Source organism: Polyodon spathula, chromosome 17 (genome assembly GCF_017654505.1).
Source record: "Polyodon spathula isolate WHYD16114869_AA chromosome 17, ASM1765450v1, whole genome shotgun sequence".
Classification (NCBI taxonomy): Eukaryota; Metazoa; Chordata; class Actinopteri; order Acipenseriformes; family Polyodontidae; genus Polyodon; species Polyodon spathula.
The window spans coordinates 36,161,595-36,180,645 of NC_054550.1; the positions used below are offsets into that span (position 1 = coordinate 36,161,595).

Sequence of the window (19,051 nt, forward strand, 5' to 3'; positions counted from 1 at the left end):
TATATATAATATATAGGGGTTTTGTATTGGTTTTGCAAACAGTAGAAATTAAATTTAAAAAGAAAACAAAATGACTTGTAAATCTTAAATATTTTGCATGGAAAAGTTTCAAATGAATTAAAGTCACTGCAGTATTTTTGTGAGGGTGCCTGTCTGGGCGACCCGTGTTTCTCGCTTTTCTGGAAACGCCATTAACACCAGGTAGAGCGCCTGTTACTGAGAGTACGGGGAATGTTTGCTTTCAAGTGTAAACCGGCCGGAAAGCAGTTTTACAAACCCGTCTTCCATCGCTTTGTGAACGGCTGCGTGCAATAACATGGCAGCTGGTTCTGCATCGCCACCCGGGTGGATTCGCCCGTTTTCGTAGGCGCTCGGAAGTACGCAGGTGTCCACCCGTACTGCCTGGGCGAAGTGGATTTGAGACAATTGTAAATTGATGTAGCTTGCGCCGGTTCTGCCCTTGTTTTATATTAATACTGCAAGCAGCTTCAGTGTTACGGTTCAGCGTGTTTAAAGAAAGAAGAATGCATTTTGCGGATTTTGCAGCCGGGTCGATCGGAGGTAAACCAGATTTCATTTTCTGCTGTTTTAATAGTGTGATGTTTATATGACGGTCTGCACTTCGCTTTGGGGATAGTACTGGACTGACAAGGTAACGCGTGTGTATATATATATATATATATATATATATATATATATATATATATATATATATATATATATATATATATATATATTTGTTCGTCTGTATGTAAGTATTCTGCATTTTTAAATGAAATCAGTGATACAGCTACAGAATGAAAGTGCCTGACCACGTGATCACACACTGCCGGCCGCATGACCTCTGCATTATATATAATGTTAATTCAAGAGATTGTAATAACAAGCAAAACAACACCACATTATTAATAAAGGAAAGTCCAGATTACACCGCACCGCGATTTTTTTTTTTTTAAATCACGAATGGATTTTAAAAACACCTTGCATAGCCTCATCCGCCAGCTGTTAAAACAAATTCCGCTACACGATAGCCGACTTGAGGTCAGTTGCACGACAGCCTCGTAATTGTGTTGTTCGTCATCAGCTGCAGTTGCAGTTTGAACCCTGGCACGCGTGCGTAGTTGTACTTGATCGAACAGATCGATTACTCGCCAGTCATTCATATACGCATCCACCACTTTGATGGAAACCCCATTTGTTGTATTCGTAGGTCTGCTTATTTGCACCTGTGATTATTGCGCGGGTTATTCAGAATAAATCGAGTGAACATGGTCATGTGTGCGGCTGTTTGTGTTATTCTTTAGTGCAATTACTGCAACATAATTGTAATTGAACAGAAAAGCATTATAATTGTAATTGACCCCAGTGAATAACATTGAGCCCGTTTTCTATCACGTGAATTGCTGGTGTCCCAAGCCGTGCTCACTTCAGAGTCCCAGCGTTCCCAGCGCAGATTTAGTTATCATGATCCTAAGGTCGTAGAGTCCCACAGTACAAGGATTTCTTTCCTAGCGGTAACCTTCAGAAGGTTCAACTGGTCTGCCTTTCCTGTGGCTTTTCAATGCACTCGTTAATTAAATGCACGCCGTTCAATCCCCTTTCTGATCACAGCTCGAAAGACCAGCTCAAACCGGACTGTGCTGTTTCACCCAACCCAGGTTTCACACGTGCTTGATTAACCCCAGTGTGTAGGTGTGTCTTACTGAGCTCACTGAATACCAGGGGGCTGTCCTCACTCTCCTAGATGTGCTAACACCTGTGTCCCTATTGTCCATAGGAGCCCTAGGCGTGTTCGTGGGTTATCCCTTGGATACAGTCAAGGTAAAATTCAAATCTGAATAGAAAAGAATATCTCTGTATAAGTTTTAATGTGCATAGAGGATTCTTTTTGTCTAAATGCTTCAAATATTCCATTGTTTTGGGATTGTACAGGGATGGAAATAAAGACTCATGTTGCATTGGAGTTTCACCCATTCCAGGTTTTAATATGTGCTTGATTAGCCCCAGTGTACAGGTAACAAGCTCAGGTGTGTCTTATTAAACCAGGAATTGATCAAACTGCTATGCAATGGGAGTCTTCTTGCCATCCCTGTTGTATACAGTCCATAATTACTGTAATGACGTGTAAAGTCATTCATTTGAAATGTTTCCATGCAAACTATGGCACTGGTGCCTTCCAATACCATGATCGTGGACTATCCAGAAGCAGGGCCACTGGAACATTGCATTGTCAACATTTTGTCTTGCATACTGCAAATTAGCTCTAAGATTTACAAGGCATGCTTGCATGTGTTTTTTTCTTCTTCTTGATGTTTGACAGAGAACCTTTTGAGTTAATAATAATAATAATAATAATAATAATAATAATAATAATAATAATAATAATAATAATACTCCATGTTTACCATGTTTAGGTGAGACTGCAGACCCAGAGACACTACAAGGGGGTATGGCACTGCGTTCGCAGCACCTACAAGACAGAGAGAGTGAGTGAGAGAGTGAAGCCCCTGCTCTGCTCTGTGCAGTGCTGATGTGCAGAGTGTGCGTCCTGGTTAATAATCCCCTGCTCTGTGTAGTGCTGATGTGCAGAGTGTGCGTCCTGGTTAATAATCCCCTGCTCTGTGCAGTGCTGATGTGCAGGGTGTGTGTCCTGGTTAATAATCCCCTGCTCTGTGCAGTGCTGATGTGCAGAGTGTGTGTCCTGGTTAATAATCCCCTGCTCTGTGCAGTGCTGATGTGCAGAGTGTGTGTCCTGGTTAATAATCCCCTGCTCTGTGCAGTGCTGATGTGCAGGGTGTGTGTCCTGGTTAATAATCCCCTGCTCTGTGTAGTGCTGATGTGCAGAGTGTGTGTCCTGGTTAATAATCCCCTGCTCTGTGCAGTGCTGATGTGCACAGTGTGTGTCCTGGTTAATAATCCCCTGCTCTGTGCAGTGCTGATGTGCAGAGTGTGTGTCCTGGTTAATAATCCCCTGCTCTGTGCAGTGCTGATGTGCACAGTGTGCGTCCTGGTTAATAATCCCCTGCTCTCTGCAGTGCTGATGTGCACAGTGTGTGTCCTGGTTAATAATCCCCTGCTCTCTGCAGTGCTGATGTGCAGAGTGTGTGTCCTGGTTAATAATCCCCTGCTCTGTGCAGTGCTGATGTGCAGGGTGTGTGTCCTGGTTAATAATCCCCTGCTCTGTGCAGTGCTGATGTGCAGGGTGTGTGTCCTGGTTAATAATCCCCTGCTCTGTGCAGTGCTGATGTGCAGAGTGTGTGTCCTGGTTAATAATCCCCTGCTCTCTGCAGTGCTGATGTGCAGGGTGTGTGTCCTGGTTAATAATCCCCTGCTCTGTGCAGTGCTGTTGTGCAGAGTGTGCGTCCTGGTTAATAATCCCCTGCTCTGTGCAGTGCTGATGTGCAGAGTGTGCGTCCTGGTTAATAATCCCCTGCTCTCTGCAGTGCTGATGTGCAGAGTGTGTGTCCTGGTTAATAATCCCCTGCTCTGTGCAGTGCTGATGTGCAGAGTGTGTGTCCTGGTTAATAATCCCCTGCTCTCTGCAGTGCTGATGTGCAGAGTGTGTGTCCTGGTTAATAATCCCCTGCTCTCTGCAGTGCTGATGTGCAGAGTGTGTGTCCTGGTTAATAATCCCCTGCTCTGTGCAGTGCTGATGTGCACAGTGTGTGTCCTGGTTAATAATCCCCTGCTCTGTGCAGTGCTGATGTGCACAGTGTGTGTCCTGGTTAATAATCCCCTGCTCTCTGCAGTGCTGATGTGCACAGTGTGTGTCCTGGTTAATAATCCCCTGCTCTGTGCAGTGCTGATGTGCAGAGTGTGTGTCCTGGTTAATAATCCCCTGCTCTGTGCAGTGCTGATGTGCAGGGTGTGTGTCCTGGTTAATAATCCCCTGCTCTGTGCAGTGCTGATGTGCAGAGTGTGTGTCCTGGTTAATAATCCCCTGCTCTGTGCAGTGCTGATGTGCACAGTGTGTGTCCTGGTTAATAATCCCCTGCTTTTCTGTGCTCTCCAGCTCAGTGGCTTCTTCAAAGGCGTGTCCATGCCTGTGTCCACGGTGTCGGTGAGCTCGTCCGTGGCGTTTGGCACCTACAGGAACTGCCTGCAGTGTATACAGCAGTGCCGCTATGGGAGTGGCGATGCCAGGCCAGCTAAACTGGATTTCTTTCTGTCTGGACTGGCAGCTGGCTTTGCACAGGTATGTACAGAATGTTCTGTGCAAGACTGGAAATGGTTTGGTTGCTGGTGAGGCCTGATCTACAGATACTTGCACACTGTGCACTTTCCCCATGGCTCTTTAATCATTTTTAATATGTGAATAACGGCTTCCTCATCTTGATGTTATACTTCTAAACCAGACTGCATGACAGCTTGACTGTGCCACTGTGTGAATTGGGCTGCAGCTTTAGTATCCGGCGCTGAGAAACTGGGGAAACACTTAGAGTAGCTACTGCACCATTTCCCTCAGCTAGCCCCTTTAATTGATTGAAATCTTCTGCTTTGATGTAGAATAACTTGCTGTCAGCTCGCAGCCTTTTGTGAGAAATGAGAATGAGAATGTGTGAACTATGCTTTCTTCTAAAGGGTGCACAAACACCTATTGCACTGGGCCTTTGAGCTGTCTGAGTACCCCTGTGATTGAACAGGGCAGAACTGGGATTGCGTCTTTTATCTTGCGACGTACCAGATCACACAGTGCCAGTCAGGGACCCAGTTTGCCTTCCTTTTTGTAGCACAATGCATAAAAACAATGCCGATTCAAGAGACTCTTAAAACAGAATGCATGAGATTAATGCCAATTCAAGTTCAGCACACCATGAGCCAGAACCACTTGTGTGTGTGTGTGTGTGTGTGTGTGTGTGTGTGTTTCGTTTTTGCTGCTTCGTTGCTTGTGCCTAACAGCGTTGCTTTCTTTCCGCATGTATTCCTTGCTGTTTTCAAGGTTGTGGTGATGTCGCCTGCAGACGTAGTTAAAGTGCGGCTCCAGACTCAGACGCAGCCTGAGCACGCTGTGCAGGGCTCCACAGCGAACATGAAAGTGAAATACCAAGGTCCCCTGCACTGCATGGCAACTATCATCAGGGAGGAGGGCGTCTTTGGGCTCTACAGGGGGGCCCATGCAATGATGCTCAAAGATGGGCCATCGTTTGCTACCTTCTTTCTAACCTATAATATCTTCTGTGAGTGGCTGACACCGGCTGGGCAAAAGCAACCAGGTAAAAAGTTTTCTAAGTGTTTTGTAGTTTGATAACCGAAAATCCTCACCCCAGCTGAAGAGCTGCTACCGTTTCTGTATTCACGTGTTGTTTGCAAGTCTGTAATGACCCTCCTGCACTGCAGAGCCAGTTTACTAGATCTGAGATTTTCTCTGTTCGTCAAAATGGCCCGAGGACACTAACATGAAGCAAACCCTCAGTGCATTGTTGCTTGTTAAGGCCAACACATTCTTCAAAGCAGCCCCTTACCCTGCTGCACAGATTGAGCAGGGCGTTTCTGTCTTCGTTGTTGTAGCAGGCAGATCTGGATCTGCTGTTAAGTTTAGATGTGTCATGACATGTAAACCCGGTCTGACCACATGGGATTGTCTGGGGGCAAGCTAGCACACGACACACAGTGTCTGAGGATCTTAGAAAACGAGCAACCCTCAAGGAGCCAGTCCAGCATTGTGTAGGCTCCAGGCTGTGCTGTCTCAGTTTGGCTGCTTCTCATTTGCAGAGTGGTCAGGGGTGCTCCTGGCTGGCGGCTGTGCGGGGATGTGCGCCTGGGGTTTAGCCACCCCCATGGATGTGATCAAGGCTCGGCTGCAGGCGGACGGCTTGGGGAAGAGAAGGTACAGCGGAGTGGTGAATTGCATCACGGAGAGCGCCAGGCAGGAAGGGGCCAGGGTCTTCTTCAAGGGGCTGGGTCTCAACTGCGCCCGCGCTTTCCCAGTTAACATGGTGGTGTTCGCCACGTACGAGATGGTGCTGAGACTAATCCGATAGCAAAACGCACACATGAGGGGGGCTCTGCATTGTTATGAGACTGGAATCGGCTGTTATTTGAAAGCAAGGAAACTGCTTTTGTTGCAGCGCTTTCCAAAGTTGGGGACGATTTAATGCAATGTTCCTTTGAGAAATGATTAAACACAGTAAGGTTTCAGAGTATAACACTGCACTGAGAGATTTCTGTGCATCAAAAGCATGGATTTTGGGCACAAGGCATGCATGTTAAAAACCCACACAGGACTTCCCATAGAATCTTGTCTATCACCTACCAGTGACATTTCACAAATAATTCAGAACTGTGAAATATGCAGCTAAAGCCTTTGACTAATCTGTCCTTGGTATTTTATTTATTTATTTCTAAAAGAGTTTGAAAATAATTGAATTGTATAAAGTGTGTTTGTATTTATATTTGATCTAACCTACTATTTAAATAACTTGTACATTTAAGCATATTAAAGGTTTTAAAAGAAAATTGTATTATTCTTAAATAAATGTATGACTGTGCCTGTCTTTACATTAGCAATGGGTCTCCACAGCTAGAATTCTTTTTTTGTTTGTTGTAACCCTAACAGTTATGAATGAATGAAACGCTGTGCTTACAAGGGAGGATCGTGTAGTGAAAAGGATCTTATTAAACGACCTGCCAGTGTCGACGTTGTAAAGAATGAGAACTCTGCAGTTCAGGGTATCTGACGGAACATTTATTGCGAGTTAAAGAACGTGATCTCTACATTATTTAGTTACAACAGTGTGCCTCTGAAAGCTCTAAACAGAAAGGCCTCCTTGTTAATATTCCACGGTGTGTCGACTCCAGTTAGAAATTAAAGTCCAGCTTCCTCGGGCTCATGAACTGCTTGACGGTTTCGTCCGTCACCTGTTTGCGTCGCTCTTGGTGTTGCGTGATCATGGGCTGCAGGGTTTCAATGAGACACTTCTTCAGTTCCCCTGTGAGGAGCGCTCCGCTTGTATAGTCCTGGAAAAGCAACACAAGACTGATAGGAAAGTCCCCTGGTCTGTAAAGAGTAGACACAGCTCTGCCACTCGCTTCTACCCTGGCAGTGCTTGTTTTACAAGCAGCAGTGCTTTAGTGCGGCACCAACAGATTACTCGGATTCAGCTCTCTGCTGGAATCGGGTGAGGGCCATTGGTGTGGATCGGGCTAATTTACCATTCAAAACGAACAGTGAAGAAACCGCTGCTTGGGTTTGTGTGGATTGCTGTTCTCTACAGAGCCTGAGAGCAGCAGCAATTAGCTGCTTGCATTTGGGATGATTGCTGCTGTTCTTAGACTTTGTGGAAGACAGCAATCCACACAAATCCAACCAGCTGTTTCTTCACTTGGAATGGTAAATCAGCCTGATCCACACCAGTGAACCTCCCCTGTGGAAAGTGTATCTGAATAATCACTTTGTGGAGCTCCACAGTTTGAGGTGGGCTGTGGAGAGTGTATCTGAATAATCACTTTGTGGAGCTCCACACAGTTTCAGGTGGTAGTCACTATTTCACTATTCTATTTTTTTTCTCGTGGTCCAAAAACCTGAAAAATTGACACTCCCCCCCCAATTGCCAGCCTGTTTTTGCCTGTAATAGAATATATTCTGAACACCGGGGTTTTCTGCCAGTAAGTAGATTCGAATGTGATTTTAATAGATTATTTTACATTTCTATTTCTGCCATCGTTCTGGGTGAGAAAAACAGAACCTGTAACCATGCAGTACGATTGCAAAGAGAATAAAAACTAAAGGACATCCTCACAGAGCTACTTCGAGTACTGGCACAGCTCACAGAGGAGACCGAAGCTGCTGGGTACTGTCTCAGCAGGTTAGATTAAAGGAGCTGCATTCCTACCCAATTCAGGGTTAAATCTGGAATCTGCTTACAAGTAACATGACAGCAGATAGGTCAGGTTCCGAGATGCCCTGTGCTGGTACATTACTGACCGCGGTGCCTGCAGGCAGGGGGACACACCTGTCTGATTTGTTCTAATTTCTCATCGTCCTCCAAGAAGAAGGTCAAATACATGAAGGAGACGTCGACCTCAGTGTTTCCACCGTGCTTCCTGTGTTCTTCCACGGTGTCTCTGCCTCCTGAAAAGGCATGCTTGTTGATCTGGGAGGGGAGAGAAACACAGTTAATACTGATGAGGACACTTTACCAACGACAGGGGTCCGTTTGGTCCAGCAATGCTCGTCTGGTTCCTAGTAGCCGAGTGCTCTGATATGATCCAAATGATTCCCTAACCTAAGAAATTGATGCACAGTGCTTTTCAGATCGTGATGCTCCCACACCTGGAACTGTGTATACGAGTCCTGGTTTAATTCACTTGAAATGATAGAATAATAACTTCCTATCTATGTGTTCAAAGTCCTCGAGAAGATGCCAGTGGATTTGTTTCTGCTGCAGCCGGGGAGATGTATGTGTGTGGCCTGCCTGACTGAGCAGACATAGAGGACTGCCTTGCTTTCAAATGTAACCAGACTTGCTCATCACTGCCATGGATATAGGAGGCATTGTGGACTCACAAATAAATAAATAAATAAATATATATATATATAAGGAGGGACAGGCTCTGGACAACATTAGTTCTGGATAATATTTGTATTAATAGTCTATTCCTGCAGTGTAGAATACTCCAATGCATTGCTAATGTTTTATTCCAGTGGCTGTCCACATTAATGGAGGTGACCTTGGTAAAATAATGCAATTCTGTTTAGAGGCTATAACAGAAACACACTGTACCAAAATACCACTACAACACAAACACATTAACAAGATAGCATTACAGCACAAACACACTATCAAGATAGCACTACAGCACAAACACACTGTACCAATATACCACGACAGAAACATACTGTCAAGATACCCTTACAACACAAACACATCACCGGAATCAAGCAGTTACAAGAGAGATGAGGGCCAAATATATGCTGCTGTATTTTGAAAAAACAAAAGAAACTAAATACATTCAATGATAACCGATTCCACTAGAAATCTTGAAATGTTCTCACTGTCTTGAAGCATCACCTTGTTTTTGATCTGTTTGGCGGTGTCCGTCAAGAAGATGGAGGAGTTGGGGTCACTGGCACTCATTTTAGTCTGGGCTCCTTGCAGGGCAGGGAAGAAAGTGGAGTGGAGCAGAGCAGGTTTGGGGTAGCCAATCCGAGGGGCCACGTCCCTGGTCATCCTAAAATAGGGGTCCTGAAACCATTGCCAAGAGAGCAGATGAACAAGAACCAACACATACACACTGCAAAACAAGCTGCTAGAATGACTACTGCACTGCCATGAGAGCAGATGAACAAGAACCAACACAAACACACACTGCAAATCAAGCTGCTAGAATGACTACTGCACTGCCATGAGAGCAGATGAACAAGAACCACACACACAAACACACACACACACACACACACACACACTGCAAAACAAGCTGCTAGAATGATTACTGCACTGCCATGAGAGCAGATGAACAAGAACCAACACAAACACAAACACGCACACGCACACGCACACACACACACTGCAAAACAAGCTGCTAGAATGATTACTGCATGTCTTGGTAGCTCAGTTGTTTAAGATGAGAATTTAAAGAGGACCTCAACACTGTCATGAAATATGAGAGTTTTCTTCAGTTATCCTATTGTTTCATTACACTTCAGGGATAGGAATAAGACTCCCATTGCAGAGCAGTTTCACCACTCCAGGTTTTACTACCAGCTTGATTAGCCACAGTGTATAGGTAAACTCAGTAAAACCAGGAATGGATCAAACTGCTGTGCAATGGGAGTCTTATTCCCACAGCTGCACTTTGTTTGCGTTTCTATCTAAGTCATCCTGTGATTTAAGAGGTTTAAAAGCACCTGTGGCCTCGACAGAACTCTCAAAATCTAACCCCCTGGTATGCAAGCCTTAAAAAGCATGCTACCTCTCATTAGCATAACATGCGCTCAAGCCACTAGACTTTATTCATCTGCATGAATCGTTTCCTCTTTAGCTCCTGCAGTTTTTTGTAACGTTTTCTCCTGACCTGATCAATCGCACATGGGATTAGACACTGAATATCCTTCCTCCCATTGAAGATCTGTGGAAATGAGGTACTGAAGGAGGGAGCAGCCTGTATTGCAGGAAAACTGATCTTTCCTGGAAACAGAGGAGAAAAAAACTCATGTCAATAATTCCTTTTAGAAAATCGATCACTTCTGACATTTCCAGGGATTGGTTTACAAATAAACAATCTGAAAACCAACACAAATCAACTCAGATTGATCTAGTACTGGATGAAAACACAGCTTCTAATTTTATATTGGAGATTAAAAAACTAACAATATTTTAGGACATCATGTATCAAAGGCAGCCACAATGTCGTGTGTATCATAACAGCAAACTATTTGCAAAATTACACTCAAAAACCTGACGTGCGCATTGCTTTGAAAAGCAAAGCCTGTCTGACTAAGCTTAATGAAAAACCTGGAACAGGAGTCTTCTTTGCATACCTGCAATTCAAACATTTCCCTAATTTTACTGAAAGCAAATTCCTGGGCTGGGGTGCGGCACAGACAGAGAAAAAAGCCTCGATGATGTAGATCTTTTAAAAGGTACATCTTAGAAATACCGCCAACCCACTCCAAAGAGACAGCAGGACTGGGCAGCAAGGCGCCTGTAGTTTTAAACAGAAATGCCACTTTAATCCATGAATAATGAGAGCACTGTTTGATGCCGTGCGCTGCGCAGTACCTATGCAGTCGCTGTCTGTGAAGCCGAAGATCCCTTTTACTTGGTTGAATGTCACATGCTTCTGGATCTTCAAGACGTTTCTGTAGAATCTGGAGCTCATGCTGCAGAAAAACACATCACTTAGTACAGCGCTCCCTCTTTCACAAAAAGCAAGGGACAGAGAGAGTTTTCAGGTGCTCTGCTCCCAGATTGTGGAATGCAGATCAGAAGTGCTACATCAGTTCATGGTTTTAACATTATATTAGACCAAACTGTTTTTATTTGTGATCGTTGAAAAGACAAAGCTCCCCAGGATGGGGAGTGTGAAAGGGGCTCGTGGTCATACCCCATGTAGTCCAGATCTGAGAAGATGAAGGTTTTGTTCACGTCGAACCCGCAGGCGATGATATCCTTGGCATTTTCAACAGCGTATCTGTGGCAGTCTTCCAGCGTCAGGTCCTTCCACAGGTACTTCTCATCATCGGTCAGCTGGATGACCAGGGGAATGTCAAACACATCCTGCAGCCACCTGGGAGTCCAAACAGAGCCATCAGACCAACTTGAACCTGCAGCCCGTGAATCATTAGAAACACCACAAGAGCCTTCCCTGCTTCAGGGACCCTTTAAATTAGCCACTTAACAGGACGCTGTTCTGCACTTTTAACAGAATACCGTTCTGTACTTTTAACATGATGCTGTTCTGCACTTTTAACAGAATACCATTCTGTGCTTTTAACAGGATGCTGTTCTGCACTGTTAACAGAATACCGTTCTGTACTTTTAACAGGACGCTGTTCTGCACTGTTAACAGAATACCGTTCTGTACTTTTAACAGGACACTGTTCTGCACTGTTAACAGAATACTGGTCTGTACTTTTATGATGGATCAATGATTATGCACTTTCCCAATATTGCCCAGTTTTTGCACTGAATTTAAAGTAAACGACCAATCTGTTCAGGTGTGTACGGTTCACCTTTACTTTAACCCTTATTAAGATTGTGATCACATGGTTTCGTTTTGGACTCTGGAAGCAGGTAAACATTTAGAGCAGGCTGGCTTCTTTCCTCTATTCTACAGACACAGCGAGCAAATTAGCTGAGCAATGCGGTTCTGGGTTTCCTGTGGCTCTGCTAACTTACTTTGTAAAAATGAAAGGTATAAGGTGCCCCATGTGCATGGCCTCTGAGGAAGGGCCTCTGCCTGTGTACAGGTAGAACGACTTCTTATTCTCATAGGCATCGAGGATCTGGTGCATGTCTCTGGAAAACAATATAACACAGGAGTTACAATGCAGTCCTTTCTTAGAGAGACACTACCACACAAGGGTTCTGTGAAAAGCAATTAGCCAAGACATCCAAGTTATCACAGTGCGAGAGCTGTAAACATGTTTGCAAACCAAAGCAAAGTTAAATAGTTTTTTTATTTTATTTAATGAGAATGTTTCCCTCCGGGTCTCTCCAAGCTAGAACAGGAACATTTAAACACACAGCTCCCTCTAGTCCATCCTTGGACCCATTTTTGTGCACCATATCAGAATTTTAAAAAAAGGTGCCAATGCTGATTTGTAGTAAAATCGTTCTGAGAACTTGGCCCGCTGTCTGAATCACTGGAAGCACTTGGAAGGACTGCAAACATTGTAGAAGGGTAAGAAGCTATGACCTGTTTCAATGAGACAGTAAGCCAGCGCTCTGCTATAGACAGAGCCGAGAGGCAGGGCTGCTGCACTTGCCTGTGTGAGAAGAAGATCCCTCTCCTCAGGAAGCGATGTGCTTTCTGTCCCGTCACTCTCTCCATCCGCTCGATCAGCTCCGCCTCTATCTTACTGCTTCCAAACCGCACTAACATCACAAGAACAACAATATACCAGCTGTGATTCACAAGATCATTGACAACCGCCCCCCCAAACATAATACAGTCTGTTAAAAAGATTATGATAATTAAAAAGTGTTTTTGTTTCATTCTTTTTTTTATTTTTCAATTGAAGGTTCATACAGAAAGTAAATCATGAGTTATTTATATTATATAAAAATCATTGCTATAATTAGTTTGTATTTGAGTGTAAATATATTGCATAGCTGCTTTCATACAGTATCGTAAGACCATTAGTCAATGGTTAAACCCTCTGTCCACTCCCTTATTCCTGTTCTTTTGTCATTGGTTAAACCCTCTGGCCACTCCCTTATTCCTGTTCTTTTTATCATTGGTTAAACCCTCTGGCCACTCCCTTATTCCTGTTCTTTTGTCATTGGTTAAACCCTCTGGCCACTCCCTTATTCCTGTTCTTTTGTCATTGGTTAAACCCTCTGTCCACTCCCTTATTCCTGTTCTTTTGTCATTGGTTAAACCCTCTGGCCACTCCCTTATTCCTGTTCTTTTGTCATTGGTTAAACCCTCTGGCCACTCCCTTATTCCTGTTCTTTTGTCATTGGTTAAACCCTCTGGCCACTCCCTTATTCCTGTTCTTTTGTCATTGGTTAAACCCTCTGGCCACTCCCTTATTCCTGTTCTTTTGTCATTGGTTAAACCCTCTGGCCACTCCCTTATTCCTGTTCTTTTGTCATTGGTTAAACCCTCTGGCCACTCCCTTATTCCTGTTCTTTTTATCATTGATTAAACCCTCTGGCCACTCCCTTATTCCTGTTCTTTTGTCATTGGTTAAACCCTCTGGCCACTCCCTTATTCCTGTTCTTTTGTCATTGGTTAAACCCTCTGGCCACTCCCTTATTCCTGTTCTTTTTATCATTGGTTAAACCCTCTGGCCACTCCCTGATTCCTGTTCTTTTGTCATTGGTTAAACCCTCTGGCCACTCCCTTATTCCTGTTCTTTTGTCATTGGTTAAACCCTCTGGCCACTCCCTTATTCCTGTTCTTTTGTCATTGGTTAAACCCTCTGGCCACTCCCTTATTCCTGTTCTTTTTATCATTGGTTAAACCCTCTGGCCACTCCCTTATTCCTGTTGGTATCAGTTAAAACAACACATAGCTACTCCTGGGAGTTTTAAATAGATTTCTGTATAGCTAAATCATTCATTTTCTACTGGGTGATCTAATAACAACAGAGCACTTTGCTCCCTTGTAAATACTAATGATTAGCTAGTGTGCTGCTCACCAATGAGTTTTTCATAGTCCACTCCTTTAGCGTTTGAAGTGGCTACAGTCCAGGGGTCAACGAGGTCGACTCCCTCCTCCGCGGCTGCAGGGCCGTTCTCACCTGACGCCGCGCAGTCCGTCGGAGGACAGCCTGCCTTGTAGTCCTGCCCTGAGACTCTTTTGTAATCCAACTTCAACTGCAATAAAAGCTTCACCGCAACATCAATCTCCTCCTGATGGGAACACAAATCTCAATCCATAAAAACAAAACAGCTTCCTTTCGGATCATTTCCAAGAGGTCTCATTCCTTTCATAGGCACTGACTCCCTGGTATAGTACAGCTTAAAGGATTCGTTCCTTTCATAGGCACTGACTCCCTGGTAAAGTACAGCTTAAAGGGTTCGTTCCTTTCACAGGCACTGACTCCCTGGTATAGTACAGCTTAAAGGGTTCGTTCCTTTCATAGGCACTGACTCCCTGGTAAAGTACAGCTTAAAGGATTCGTTCCTTTCATAGGCACTGACTCCCTGGTAAAGTACAGCTTAAAGGATTCGTTCCTTTCACAGGCACTGACTCCCTGGTAAAGTACAGCTTAAAGGATTCGTTCCTTTCACAGGCACTGACTCCCTGGTAAAGTACAGCTTAAAGGATTCGTTCCTTTCATAGGCACTGACTCCCTGGTAAAGTACAGCTTAAAGGATTCGTTCCTTTCATAGGCACTGACTCCCTGGTAAAGTACAGCTTAAAGGATTCGTTCCTTTCATAGGCACTGACTCCCTGGTAAAGTACAGCTTAAAGGATTCGTTCCTTTCATAGGCACTGACTCCCTGGTAAAGTACAGCTTAAAAGATTCGTTCCTTTCATAGGCACTGACTCCCTGGTAAAGTACAGCTTAAAGGATTTGTTCCTTTCATAGGCACTGACTCCCTGGTAAAGTACAGCTTAAAGGATTCATTCCTTTCACAGGCACTGACTCCCTGGTAAAGTACAGCTTAAAGGGTTCATTCCTACCTTTGCAGCCTTTCCTGTTTTCAGCGCTCTCACTGCTTCCCCTTGCGCAGTGACTTTCTCATAGAACTCCATTGGGCTTTCAGCTGCAGCTCCCTCAGTCTGAGAATCAGTCATTGTGTCTGCTAGAACCTGCAAGGGTGCGCACAGCTGCCTTTCTGATAAAGGGTCAATAAAACGCCTTTGGGTTTAAAATAATAATTAAAACGATCCAGGATGACCTACAAAAAAAATAAAATAATAACAAAAGAATAACAATAATAATAATAATAGTAATGATGATGACAAATACACAGCATTACTGTAAGTATCCAGTACATTTATAACTTGTTATTTTTCAGAAATTACTTCTATTTTTAATGACTGAACATTACTTAGATGAACTCATTTAGATTGGGAACATCAGATCAAGCTTTTACAAATTCTAATCTTGAAGCTGGGTGTCAAACATTTCAACCACACACAGGGGTGGTAATAAGACTCCTATTGCATAGCTGTTCAAACCATTCCAGTTTAACCTTATTTCCTTCCTCGTTGGCACGTCTGCATTGCGTGACGAAACTGAAGCGTAAACAACTGAAGACACACAAGCAGTTTGAGGAATTCCACCAGCTTGACTGAAACTACAGTGTGGATCGGAAGACATTCCCTGAAGACAAGATCAGCCTTGATACGGCCAGTGGATTAATGAATGAAAGGGAACTACAGCTGTGCAGCAGTTACATCGCCCTTGCGTCACTTACTGTAATCATGGTGCACAACAAGTTCATTACCTGATCTAGACACGTAATTCTAAGCTGAACGGCATTTATAATTCAATAATGCCACTTGAGACAGTCACTTGACAGGTTATGCTGCCCGTATATTCAAGCGAGTACACCCATACACGACGCACACATACGCTGCTGACAGTCTGGAGCACGACCCAGAAAAACTGAAATATGTCGAGTATAATGTTACTCCAGGATGTGTTTTTTATGTTTAGAAAGGAGAGCACAGTGGCGTCAATGTTTCTCTTACCCGGGAGAAAGGTGGACAGTCACAGCCGGTTTCTGAAATGCAGATTCTCACACCAGCACATTGCATCAGAAACACGAGAGCACCACTCAACAGGAACCCCGCGGAAACCCGGATCAACCAAATTACCAATCAAACAAAAATACTTTATTAACCGCGCCTATCTAGAATGAGAACAGCACCAAACAAATACACGCATACCACCAAAATACAAACTCCTACTTCTATCGCGAATTGCCGAGATAACATATTATAAAAATGACAAGTGCCCGCCGGGTTTCCTGTTCGGCCGGTCGGGTTGTTTTTGTGGTAGGACCCGCGTCCTGTGTTTGAAGGGAAGTGCAGCTTGCTTTCTCCTGGCATGGAGGAGCTCCATTGCGCATCAGCTTGCTTTCTCCTGGCATGGAGGAGCTCCATTGCGCATCAGCTTGCTTTCTCCTGGCATGGAGGAGCTCCATTGCGCATCAGCTTGCTTTCTCCTGGCATGGAGGAGCTCCATTGCGCATCAGCGTGCTTTCTCGCCGGTATGTTAGGCAGCTACATTAAACCATCCATTTCTTATTGCAGAGCGGGATGTTTAGTTTGTAAAATTCACGTTATCAATACAGCACGGTAACCTTTTCATTCAGCGGCTCAAAGTAACCCCTGTTTGAGCAAAACGTCTTCTGATAACACAATGGTGCAGTAGGAAGCTATTTATTTATTATTTATTTTTGTTAGCTTTGCAAACCTCAGTTCCTGCAATGAAGACCCCTCGTGGTTTAAAATGTGAACACCTTGGCAATTATTGACCGGTTAGTACAAACAAGGAAACAAAATCGAAGGTGAAATGCAGCCCCTGACGAGAAAATAAAATACTTTTTGTTTATTATTATTATTATTATTATTATTATACATCTAGAAGACGCGCCCTGTTATAGCGTATTTCAAAACTCTGCAGTGTGTTCTTGCGCTTTTAAAATGGTGAGGTGACAGATGTCTGCACTGGTTGAAGCGTTTGTCAGGCGATGAGACGTATCCCGCTGTTCTTGCCATTTTATAAATACATTCGTGATTGTGTTTGGTCTCAGACACGTTTACCATTTTGGTAAAACACGCACTTCTGGTTCCAGTGTACACACTTAGTGATAGAAAGGAAACTGGGTGCAGATGCAATTGATGCTCACGTGTGGTGTCTCGGTTTTTATAATCTTTTGGTTTCCTAGTTTGTTGGTTGATGTAGTGTCGCATGTCTGCAGTAGATGGCGGAGTTGTAAAGCATATCCGCAACCCTGAGGGGGTCGATGCTGTGTACCGAGAGATTATTGAGTTTTGTTATCTACATGAAAACACCAACAAACTGCCTCACATGTGGACAGAAACAGTGCAGAAATCCTTTTTGCAAAAACAAGTAACACATGCGCTACATGTTTGATGTGCTTCTGTGCAACAAAAATAAGTATTCATTTTAATTAATTTAAATGAAGCAATTATATTGTTTCATTATCTTTTGTTTTCACATGCACAGGTCCTTGGCATCAGAAAAATACGAATTTAAAAAAAATATATATATTTTTTTCCCAATTTAAGGATTATTCAACCTTTTGTAGTGCTGGCTATCCGAGGGCCACGGGGAGCACCTGCAGTACACAGTGCCATGTGCAGCTCAGTTCTCTCTCAGTTCTCTCAACTCTCTGTTCTCTCTCAGTTCTCTTGTAGAAAAGCATTGTGTTTCCCCTGAAGACCATGAGCTCCCTGGTAGCGTACGAGGACTCTGATTCAGAGGAGGATAGGTCTGGACTGGCCAGCCCAGCTCGCCTGGCTGCTACTACCTCTGGTTTTGAACTCCCGTCTGGGCTGCCTGCTGGTGGAGATGCAGGGTCTGTCAGAGGAAAGCCTAGCAGTGCGTCTGGCAGCAGCTCCACCCTTCACCTAGCTCCTGATCTCCGGTATAGATGGAGGGAGGGAGAACACAGGGACAGCAGAGAAACTCTGACGTTGAACCCTCCTAAGAGATTCCCTACAGACCCGTGGATCAGGCAGGGGTCATCATATCCCTGTCCTGAAAGCAGCAGGGAAACGGTGCAAGGCCCCGCAGTGAAGGGTGAAAACACCTCTCTAAACACACACAAGAGGCCCGCGCAGCAGCCACAGATTGCCCCAGGACGGGTTAAGCCTTACGTACCCAAAAGAATGAGGCTGCGGCAGCTTGATACTCATGATGCAGAGCATGCTGAGGACTCGGAGCTTCAACCAGACAGCCAGCAACATTCCAGACTGCTAAGCCAGGTTTCTGAAAGTGTCAAACCTTATTTAGGCTCAAAGTACAGCTGTGCTGAAATCCCCAAGCGGCTTCTGTTCAAGTTGCTGGAACATCAGGGCCCGGTGAATCAGATCCAGTGGTGTCCAGTGCCACAGTCCAGCCACCTGCTGCTCTCCGCTTCCATGGACAGAACTGTAAAGGTAAGGTACCTGGATTTCATGGGGGGTAATGGACAGTAGTGGCTAGGTATGTGGGGGAAACAAGCAGTAAAGAGCAATTAGATTGTACAGGTTTATATGACAGGTGTTTACCTTGGCATCTGTCACAGCTGCCAGCACCAACCATACCACTTGGGCAATAAATAAAAAAACAACAACTACCCAGCTGTGGGGTTGAGGCGCAATACCTGGATACCCCTCTCAAATAGTAAGAATGCAGTAATTGCATATTTGGCCAAGTTTAAGTGGACTATCTCTTGATGATTTAGTGAAGGACAGTGCAGCTGATAATATGTACTAGTGTAATGTTAGTTACAGGTGTGCTTGGTATTTCCCACTAGCTACTCTCCATTGCCACACGAGGGCAGTATTTGTCAAATACTGTACTGCGAAAGACAGACAATGACAGTTTCTCAGAACAGCCTTATTTACAGGGACTTGCATCCAGCCCCCCTGAAAATTACACCTGTGCTTCATAACACTGAAGCTGTGAGAAACACTGAGATTAATGACACAAGGGAATATTCACAGTCAGACTCCTTATTAACATAAGGCAAATGCATGACGCGTGGCTGCGTTCAGAGCATGCGTTTAACAGTAGAACAGATGGTGGATTCAGCTATGTTTTGTTAGGATCCTTTATAACAGTAGCTGTATTGGCAGCGAGAAGCACACTTTCACTTGATGGATTGAAACCGGAATGATAACATTAATAATGTAGGAGCCTGGCAGCTTGCTGGTCAGCTGCCACAGATGTTTAGCCGAAGCCTTGTTA

At 44.3% G+C, this 19,051-nt stretch overlaps 3 protein-coding genes across 5 annotated transcripts in view; 2 read left to right on the plus strand and 1 right to left on the minus strand.

Moving 5' to 3' along the window:
* The first annotated feature begins 206 nt into the window (after positions 1-206).
* LOC121329745 (solute carrier family 25 member 47-like) lies at positions 207-6,390 on the plus strand. Of its 2 annotated transcripts, none has more exons than XM_041275482.1 (6): positions 207-561; positions 1,778-1,821; positions 2,415-2,486; positions 4,013-4,195; positions 4,940-5,213; positions 5,713-6,390. In XM_041275482.1, exons 1-6 carry the CDS (start codon positions 525-527, stop codon positions 5,979-5,981), a joined length of 879 nt encoding a protein of 292 aa, XP_041131416.1. In that variant the 5' UTR covers positions 207-524; the 3' UTR covers positions 5,982-6,390. The 2 variants fall into 2 exon arrangements, with proteins under 2 accessions (XP_041131416.1, XP_041131417.1); XM_041275483.1 differs by lacking the exon at positions 207-561 and adding an exon at positions 597-652.
* Positions 6,391-6,663: 273 nt separating this feature from the next.
* Positions 6,664-15,905, minus strand: LOC121329932 (tryptophan--tRNA ligase, cytoplasmic-like). Its single transcript, XM_041276018.1, has 11 exons — positions 15,820-15,905; positions 14,803-15,020; positions 13,811-14,024; positions 12,431-12,539; positions 11,841-11,960; positions 11,047-11,229; positions 10,722-10,822; positions 10,015-10,127; positions 9,012-9,185; positions 7,953-8,093; positions 6,664-6,957 (listed from the first exon to the last, which is right to left on the minus strand). Exons 2-11 carry the CDS (start codon positions 14,914-14,916, stop codon positions 6,799-6,801), a joined length of 1,428 nt encoding a protein of 475 aa, XP_041131952.1. The 5' UTR covers positions 14,917-15,020; positions 15,820-15,905; the 3' UTR covers positions 6,664-6,798.
* Positions 15,906-16,012: 107 nt separating this feature from the next.
* LOC121329931 (WD repeat-containing protein 25-like) overlaps positions 16,013-19,051 on the plus strand; it is a 30,049-nt gene continuing 27,010 nt past the window's right edge. For both annotated transcript variants that reach the window (XM_041276016.1, XM_041276017.1), the window contains exons 1-2: positions 16,013-16,340; positions 17,504-18,258. In XM_041276016.1, the coding sequence (XP_041131950.1) occupies positions 17,542-18,258 (717 nt within the window). In that variant the 5' untranslated portion in view covers positions 16,013-16,340; positions 17,504-17,541. The remainder of the gene's footprint in view (positions 16,341-17,503; positions 18,259-19,051) is intronic.

Coding starts and splice junctions, on each gene's coding strand:
- LOC121329932 (XM_041276018.1), bottom strand. CDS start 14,916: ATGACTGATTCTCAGACTGAGGGAGCTGCAGCTGAAAGCCCAATGGAG. Junction 10,128..10,721: donor CACAGACAGCGACTGCATAG/GTACTGCGCAGC, acceptor CTCTGTTTCCAG/GAAAGATCAGTTTTCCTGCA. Junction 8,094..9,011: donor CCAAACAGATCAAAAACAAG/GTGATGCTTCAA, acceptor CTCCCCTCCCAG/ATCAACAAGCATGCCTTTTC.
- LOC121329745 (XM_041275482.1), top strand. CDS start 525: ATGCATTTTGCGGATTTTGCAGCCGGGTCGATCGGAG. Junction 562..1,777: donor TGCAGCCGGGTCGATCGGAG/GTAAACCAGATT, acceptor TATTGTCCATAG/GAGCCCTAGGCGTGTTCGTG. Junction 5,214..5,712: donor GGCTGGGCAAAAGCAACCAG/GTAAAAAGTTTT, acceptor TCTCATTTGCAG/AGTGGTCAGGGGTGCTCCTG.